The sequence below is a fragment of the Hemibagrus wyckioides genome, linkage group LG22 (genome assembly GCF_019097595.1).
Source record: "Hemibagrus wyckioides isolate EC202008001 linkage group LG22, SWU_Hwy_1.0, whole genome shotgun sequence".
NCBI classification, from domain to species: domain Eukaryota; kingdom Metazoa; phylum Chordata; class Actinopteri; order Siluriformes; family Bagridae; genus Hemibagrus; species Hemibagrus wyckioides.
Window position 1 is genome coordinate 14,790,931 of NC_080731.1, and position 9,107 is coordinate 14,800,037.

Here is a 9,107-nt window from a genome sequence, read left to right on the forward strand (position 1 = left end):
GGATGACAACCTAAAATGGCTTTGGATTGAGTGTTTCTTAATAATTGTTATTTTAGTAGTTTAGATAGATAGATAGATAGATAGATAGATAGATAGATAGATAGATAGATAGATAGATAGATAGATAGATAGATACTTTATTCATCCCAACGGGAAACTTGCAACTTCCAGCAGTACCCACAAACATAGGTAATAAGGCATGCAATAAATACTAAGAAATACGAAATACTAAAAGTGTATAGGTAATAAGGTTTGAGAGTCCTGTGCAGTGTTGAGGTACATATAGTGTACAGTTTGTAGTACAGGTCAGGACGGTGAGTAACGTGAGGACGGTGTCTAGATCTATATTGAATCTATATTAATCTATTATTGAGCAAATTTACATTTTCTATTACCATTTTTCCAAAGAGCGCAGTCATACAGTGTAGTAACTGTGGCAGTGGTGTCTGCAATGTTTTGTGGGTGTGGCTTGAGCTTGTGTACCTCCCTGCTTCTCGGCTTTGACACGCTCACCGCCAGCCCCGGCTTTGCCAGCCCCGCCCCTCCTCAGGTCCGGGAGAAAAGCGCTGGGGGAAATGACTCTCTCTGTACTTAAACGCAGGGGAGAGACGAGTGGAGTGACTCACTTAAAACCGTAAGTGTTCTTCATCTATTAACATGCAAAATGTTATCACAAATCCGAGGAGCCATGGAAGACGAATCATTTCGATTTGATTCGGAATCTAATGCAGCACCCGACTCTTTAAGTGTGTGAACTGATAGAAGCAGCTACTGTGCGCCTTCTTCATTTTATTTTTTTCTGATTTCTAGTGTGCGTTCATCCTTAGTGAATACTTTGGGACATTCACATTCTGTTAATAATATTTGTTTTAGGTTTACCCTTAAAAAGTGGTGACCCTTATATAAAGTGGACAGTGGCACTGGACTGTTACTCCAGTCTGTTCAAGAGGTTTTTGATGGAACCATACAGAATAGAAGAGACAGCGCGAGTGTGCAAGGTGGGTTTCTCACCCGCTTCATACATAACACACTACTCTATCATCTTAAATAGTTTTTTTTGTACAGCATGATTCATGTCAATATATATAGCAAAATACCAGCACTTAAGGCTACATTTTTCAGAGATTAGTCGAAGTGTGGAGGTCTCGACTCAGCAACTTAAATAATTTGGAAACATCATAGGCAGTAGCGTCCTAGTGTTTTTTGTTGTTGTTGTTTGTTCGTTTTGTGAACCCTTTTGGTTTTATCTTAATTTAAATGATCTTTTAATGATCAAGTGTAATGTGCTATTCATAAGCTGTGAAGTTGTGTGAATTAATTTTTCTCAACATTTACTTCTTTATCTGCCCACAGAATGGAAGGGAGATGTGGTCCTTTACATAAGCTGAGGCACAAACTCTACTTGCTCTTTGTGTCATTGTCCATTGTTTGTGTGCTGAAGCTTGTCTACGTAAAGGTCTCATTGAAAAAACGATTCTTCATTGAGCCCTATGGAATTACAGTAAGATCATCCAATTCTCAGTCTAACAAAGATGCCATTGACTGCACTGCCATTTATCAGCTGGATCCAGTAGAAATTGGCAAGTCTTTGGAGATAAGGCGCAGAGACATTGTGGATTTGGATGATGAGAGTGTTGTGTCCTTTACTGAGGATTGTCCAAAATACCTATCTGCAAGAGGTTATAATGGCATCTCGGTGACTGACGAGGAGCGTGACTTTCCATTGGCCTACTCTTTAGTAGTGCATAAGAACATGCCCATGGTAGAGAGGATTATCAGAGCCATCTATGCACCAAACAATATATACTGCATTCATTATGATCAGAAGTCCTCAAAATCTTTTATCGCAGGGGTGAAAAACCTGGCCAAATGTTTCCCTAACATAATTATTGCCTCCAAACTGGAATCGGTGCAGTATGCACACATCACAAGACTTAGTGCAGATCTCAATTGCCTGTCAGACCTAATGAGGTCAGAGGTCAGATGGAAGTATGCTATCAATCTTTGTGGGCAAGACTTCCCACTCAAGTCTAACTACAAGCTGGTGAAGGAACTGAAACAGCTGAAGGGTGCAAACATGTTGGAGTCAAGCCGACCAAGTGAGCTAAAAAAACAACGCTTCAGCTTTCAACATGAACTGAAAGATGTTCCATATGAGTACCAGAAATTACCCATTAGAACTACGATACCTAAAAGCCCCCCACCACATGGCATTGAGATGTTTATTGGAAGTGCCTACTTTGTCCTTTCTCGTGATTTTGTCCGGTATGTTCAGACTAGCCAACTGGCAAAAGACTTCTTAGAATGGTCATCTGACACCTACTCTCCAGATGAGCACTTTTGGGCAACACTAGCACGAGTGCCCGGTGTGCCAGGAGAGATCCCAAGGGCAGAGCCTGATGTGACTGATTTAAAGAGTAAAACCCGTCTGGTAAAGTGGAACTATTTGGAAGGGTCTTTGTACCCCCCTTGCACTGGAATGCATATGCGTAGTGTTTGCATTTATGGGGCTGCAGAACTCAGGTGGCTCTTGAACTATGGCCACTGGTTTGCAAACAAGTTTGATCCCAAAGTAGACCCTGTCCTCATTCAATGTCTTGAGGAAAAACTTGAAGAGAGTAAACTTCAACATCGCTTGAAGACAGTTTTATAAAAGAGGAGTAGGGATTGAAGACCCTTATTTATGACCTAATTTAGGGATCTAGAGGGGGTTTATGCTTTTGTTCTTGTTTCCAACTAAAACTGTCTGACACCTATTATAAAGCAAAAACATAATGTTTTGTGTAGGGCTTTCTTTCATATGCTGGTGAAATGTTCTAAACAATACAAAGTACAAAAATAATTAAAGCATTTTGCCATCTGCATCAAACCAAAACTTTACATCCATGGCCATTTAAAGTGCCTTTCAGCTCCCATTTAGAGATTGTTGCCTTACTAAAGACCTATGAAACATCTTATTAAAAAGCACATTCATAGAGTGCCCAATATTCTACCTCAGTTGTCTATTATAATTTATTCCTAAAGATAGGTTTAAATGAATGTTTCCTTATTGTAGTGACCTTTTTGTGTTTTAGATACAGATATTGTCTCATAACCCTTTCTTTCATAAGTCTTTCACATGTAGAGCATTGACAGTCTGTATGTGTGAGACAAACCAATGACGCTTTTTCCATACACAAAATATTAGTTAGCAAGATTTCTAACAGGAACCAAAGTCAACAATCATAATTCACTAAAGAACAGTTAGGTGAAAGAATATTTCTCTTGTTTTAATAAATTTATAGTAAAGAGAAATGCTTTGTTAAATGTATCACTTTGGGCCAATATTTATGTTTTTTTGCTAAGGGATGTGCAAAAAGTAGAAGAAATTGACCTCAATAGCCATTAAAATGCCTTTCAGCTGTTATTTAGTACTTGTGCATTAATCATCTGTCTATTTCAGTCAGCTGCTCTGGTCACACCTATTTAGTCAATCTTTATATAGGTTGACATTCTCTTTTTAATTTCAGCATATGTAGTTTAAACATTTTTGAAAGTCACAATGAATCAGATTTTTATTATAAAAGTTATTCATATCTGTAAAAGTATCAGAGATTTTATTTTTATTGCTATGTCCAGAACTTAAACCAGATATTTCTTTTGTAAATTATGGATAACTGTTATTGTTGGTTTTCAGTTGCTGTTGCTGTGAACTGAGGTTGTAGTGTTTGACACTGTGTTTCCTGCCTGTGATTTCTGCTGAAAACTGCAAAAAAATGTCTATCATAGCATAAACCTTTATATACCAAGTGTTGCTGCTAAGTGACTATATATCACGCTGTTGTTCTCAATACAGTTCTGTAATTCTGTAATTACATCATATGGTTCATCTATACATGGGCAGCAATGGGTATGTAGAGGTACTTTTTCAACAAAAGGAAGCCAAGAAATGTATTTGGGGGGATAATCACATGATATCTATTATATAAACTTTCTTTTAGATTCATTGCATGATTAATTTCTCATTACCATCAAGTACATGATGTTCTCCATACTGATCTTTTTTAGCAGTTGTCTACATTGAATTCCTCAAACAAAGGTGAAAACAATTAACAAATCTTCTGTGCTAGTCTTTCTGTTATAGATTTAGTCCTGTACTTCATACAGGTCCTGTATACATATATATATATATATATATATATATATATATATATATATATATATATATATATATATATACACTACTCACAAAAAGTTAAGGATATTCAGCTTTTGGGTGAAATTTCAGGATGCACCTAAAATGCACTATAACCTTTACAGGTGAAATTAATTCGACCTTCTCTACACTTTTGAATGCACATGTCCAACTGTGTTGGGTGTTTCAGTACTTTTTGCATAACTTGCTGTTCTCTAACAAGGTGCTTAACGGCAAAATTCACAACTGGTGTTTGATCCATGAATCAACCAATAAATTTTCTGGTTCAATTAGAATTGGTATTTAAACAGTCCTCTTCATCATGCTGTTTACATTTTGACATCATGAGACCAAGACGACACCTAACAATTGATCAACAGTACCTCATCATTGCGAGGTTTCAAACAGGATGTTCTCAGAGGGAAGTGGCCACTGAGCTTAGAGTGTCACAGAGTGTCATCACCAGGTTGCGACAGAGATACAGAGAGACTGGAAGAGTCACAGCGTCACAAAGGCATAGAAGTGGATGTCCTTTGGCCACATCCCACGTTGATGACCGCTTCATTGTGAACAGTGCCCTGCGGAACCGGATGATGAATGCCACTCAACTCCAGGCACATTTAAAGGAGGTGAGAGGCACCCAAGTGTCACGTCAGACCATTCGAAACGTTTACATCAGCGTGGTCTGCGTGCTAGATAACCTGCAAGGGGACCTGACTACACCACCAGTCACGGGCGTCATCATCTTGCATGGGCCAGCTGGACGAGGGACCAGTGGGCCTCAGTGCTGTTCTCTGATGAAAGTCGATTCACATTGAGCAGAAATGATGACCGCCAACGATGTTGGAGGCGTCAAGGAGAGCGCTATGCATCAGCCACTGTTGTGGTGGTGTTACAGTCTGGGCAGGTGTGTCTACTCAATACAGAACTGCCCTACATCTTGTGAATGATACAGTGACAAGCCAATACTACCTGAATGACATCATTAATCCAGTCATTGTGCCCCTGCATGAACAACACAGGCCTAATTTCATCTTCATGGACGACAATGCTCCAGCTCATTGAGGTCGCATCATTAGGGAACGGCTGCTGGAGGCTGGGGTACCAGCCTGGAGTGGCCTGCACTTTCTCCAGACCTGAATCCCATAGAAAACCTACACTCAGCTGAGTCGCCGTGTAGAGGCTAGTAACCCTGCACCCCAGAACCTCAATGACCTGAGGGCCACCCTTCAAGAAGAGTGGAATGCCATGCCTCAGCAGACAATAAGTCGACTCGTGAACAGCATGAGACGTCGTTGTCAAGCTGTAATCGATGGTCAAAGGCACATGACAAATTATTGAGACATTGACATTTTTTGTTGTGGTATACCAGTAGCGTAGCTATGGGTGGGCCTGTCAGTCAGGCCCACCCAGTCAGTTGCTTGCTACAGAAAAGATTGCTTTGACTACGGCGATTGCTGGATGCCTTTATACATGCCTTTGTCCGTATTAGGTTTTTTGGCACGTCATATGTTACTTCTGAGTCAATTTTTGTACTTTCTGCGCGAGAGCGCCCTCCGGTTTCGAGGAAGAATTTATTCTCCAGCGTGTACCTCCCCTACACACCAGTGTAAAAGTAAGCCAATCTACATTTTCCTATTATGTAGTTGTATAGTCATTGTTGTTCATTTCATGTGGTTTATATGGCTGTTGAGCCATATATCGGACAGTTTACATACTGCTGATTTGATAATGGTGTTGCGGCGCGTCTGTCAGATGTGCGCACGCGCGTGTGTATGTATGTGTGTGTGTGTGTGTTTTGTGGCCGCCGTGCTCATGCTGTTCTTATTGTTATGTTCTTAACACTGCTTACGATGACATACAGGCTTATGCTCTGATTAAATGGTGGTTTGCATTCAAGCAGGTGTAGTTGTGTTAGCTTATTTTGATAAAAGATGCATTTTAGGCTAGGCCCACCCAATTTTCTCTGGGCCCACCCACATTGTGATTCCTGGCTACGCTAGTGATACAGTGAAACCTTGACTTACAAGTGACTCAACTTGCGAGTTTTCCGAGATACGAGCCGTCGCTCGGTCGATTTTTTGCTATAAGATACAAGCCGAGATCTAAGTTACGAGCGAGCGAGCTTACGCCACCCGCCACTCGGTCGCCCAGCGAGCGGTCAGTTCAGGTGGTTATCTCTCCAGGTGTGTTGGAGCTGTGTAACGTCACTTCATCAATCATTTTCCAAACATTTTGAAAGGGAGGAAGAAACAAACCTCCCTGGACAGGTTTTTATTGAAACGCCCTGCAAGTGAAAGCGAGGAAAGTGTGGAGAAAAAGGCAAAAGTCAGTGAAGAAGGTGATTAAGTGAAGTGAAAATTAAAAAAATAAATAAATAAATAAATAAATAAGTAGCAGTTAAGTTTAGCGATAGTGTAGCATAGTGTGTAAGTTAAATTTAGCGATTAATTGTAGCATTAAGTGTGTAGCGAGTAAGTTAAGTTAAGCGATAGAGCACGAAATGAAAAACTCCGCCACCCTCCTCCGCCTATCTCCTCCACCTCCGCTAGCATCTTCGTCTGATCTTCAACGTAAATACACTTAATAAAAAATTTATTTCTTTACATTCTCTTTTATTATGTACTATTATTGTTTTATACATTTTTTGTTATTTATAAAGTACATTTAAAAAACATTGGTGTGGTTTTTGGGGAACTGGAACGGATTAATAGCATTTCAATTCATTTTAATGGAGAAATTTGATTTGATATACGAGCAAATTGAGTTACGAGCTCGGTCACAGAACCAATTAAACTCGTATATATAACCTTGTAAGCTTTACTGTTATGTAAGTTGTGTTGCCCAGACGTTTCAGTTTAGATTTTATCCTGAACGTGTAGGCTTACTGATAGTAATCTTGTAAAATGATGATGACATTCCTATGCAGTGTAGGGGTTTCCAGGCCTATCCAGAAAGGGCGGATGTGGGTGCAGGTTTATAAGTTTATTAAACAAGTTCACTCAGGTGTGCCTGCTGCATGATATGAGTAAAAACCTGCACCCACACCTTTGCAGATAAGATTGGACAATCTTTTGTTATAGTGCCTTGTTTGCCTACAAGTTTATGGAGCACTAATACTTAACATTACATTGCTTACATATCCACCCATCCATCCATTCATTTTGCCTGTACTTCTTGTTATAGTGCTTTAAGTACTTTTCAGTGCTCTGTTTCAAGTTTGGTTGATTATTAATAGAAATAAGTTGTTATGGCAATAAATAGTACTTCCAATCATGTTTGTTCTCAAAACATAGGTCAGAGCTGCTATACAATACCCTGAGGACCTAGGGAAATAAACATACACTTCATTTGCAATTGTGGTGGAAATTCCCTGAAATAGAGATTGCTGTTCTTTCTATAAACATTGTGCAGGCAGAGCTGATCCTAAGGGAGCCAAGAGATTGAGGTTAATAGTAGTTTAATCATTTTTTGACTGTAAAATCCAGACACTGATATTTAGAGTAGTTTGATTTCGCTATAGCATAAACTGAATTGATTTAACAGCAATAGAATATACTGTACCATAATTATGTTACATGTAAATTAATTTTGGAAAGTGAACTGTTTTATAGCTGATTTCTCATGCATGTGTTATTCTTTCTTCTTTTTTCAGAATGTAACACTATTACCATAAAGTCACATGGCCACTCTCACTTCATGAGCATGGTATGAACTGTGCGAATTGACACCAAACAGATTTTTCTGCTTTGTCAGCCAGTGTGACAGTCTCTGAACTATGAAAATCTGATCAAACAACAAACTTTCACAAATTCTAGAGTCCAGCCATGCAGAAACAAACCAAGAGAAATCTGTAAGCTGGCCTAAGTCAACACAGTGTAGTCTGGCTGCTCTTTGGCCTTCTGTGGTTGCTGTGTTGCTGTCATCATAAGAGTAATCAGAGTTATAATCGTAGCCATTGTGTGTCCAGTGACGGTGGCTTATGGGTCCGTGACAGACAAGCAAGTGCCATGGCTACAGAGACACAAACCATGTCACTCAGCAGTGTTCACAGAGCTGGCCTAAGCTCATGGGCTCTTCTGAAACAAAGACCCTTTATATGATACTCTCCCTTCCCTAATCCAGAGGCCTCATTTGAAGTGAGAGAAGTGCCTTCCATCTTCCACTCATCTGGCCCAAGGACAGCAGCCAGAGTGACAAACCAGTCACTGGCAATGGCTTTTTGATACAGCACATACAGGCATGTCAATAAGATAATGTAGAGTCATGTAAGTTGCATTTGCTCTGCTTTCTTTCACAGTGTGTTTAGCTTAACATTTTCATTTTAGGTGATTCAAAATGATTTACTTTGTTTAAAGTTTAAAAAAAGACAAGAAAGGACAACAATTTGCTGTTTTTGTAATGTTTTTGCTGTAGAGTGTGCTTAAAGTGTTGGACTAATGAAAGGAAGGTTGTGAGTTTGAATCCAAGATCCATCATGCTGTCACTTCTTAGTTACTCATTTATATAAAATTAAATAAATTGTAAGTCGCTCAGGATAAGGGTGTTTGCCAAATGACAGAACTGTAAATGTAATGTTTACTTTTGACAGGCTGAGCTTAAACATTTACAGGAAATAACACTGAACATACTACATACCTCAGTTCATTCTGTCACGGAAATGGGGTTGCAGGCAGCTAAAAATGTAGAAAGTGTTTAATGAACCACAAAAACCACTATGCTGTGACAGAAATGAGCATGAAAACAGAGGCAGAGGTGAGGCATAACAAACACATAACAAAGCAAGTTAAAGACAAAGTTCCAAAATTCAAGTTACTATAATACTTCTATGACTGTATTGTAATGCTAGTAAAAAAAAAACAGGTGTATTGTAATAAATAAAAAAATATCTCAGAAAAAGCACAAGAGCTGGGACAAGCTGGAGTGCAAGCTG

At 39.3% G+C, this 9,107-nt stretch overlaps 1 protein-coding gene across 2 annotated transcripts; it reads left to right on the top strand.

The window, feature by feature from the left end:
• Positions 1 to 544: 544 nt before the first annotated feature.
• Positions 545 to 4,157, top strand: gcnt4a (glucosaminyl (N-acetyl) transferase 4a). 2 transcript variants are annotated; one of them, XM_058374442.1, is made up of 3 exons: positions 545 to 634; positions 874 to 998; positions 1,354 to 4,156. In XM_058374442.1, exon 3 carries the CDS (start codon positions 1,355 to 1,357, stop codon positions 2,651 to 2,653), a length of 1,299 nt encoding a protein of 432 aa, XP_058230425.1. In that variant the 5' UTR covers positions 545 to 634; positions 874 to 998; position 1,354; the 3' UTR covers positions 2,654 to 4,156. The 2 variants fall into 2 exon arrangements, with proteins under 2 accessions (XP_058230425.1, XP_058230424.1); XM_058374441.1 differs by lacking the exon at positions 874 to 998 and having other exon boundaries at positions 568 to 634; positions 1,354 to 4,157.
• The last annotated feature ends 4,950 nt before the right edge of the window (positions 4,158 to 9,107 follow it).

Excerpts from the sequence above, each read along its gene's own strand:
- gcnt4a (XM_058374441.1), top strand. The coding sequence starts at position 576 with ATGACTCTCTCTGTACTTAAACGCAGGGGAGAGACGAGTGGAGTGACT. Across the intron at positions 635-1,353 it reads GGAGTGACTCACTTAAAACC|AATGGAAGGGAGATGTGGTC; the intron begins GTAAGTGTTCTT and ends ATCTGCCCACAG.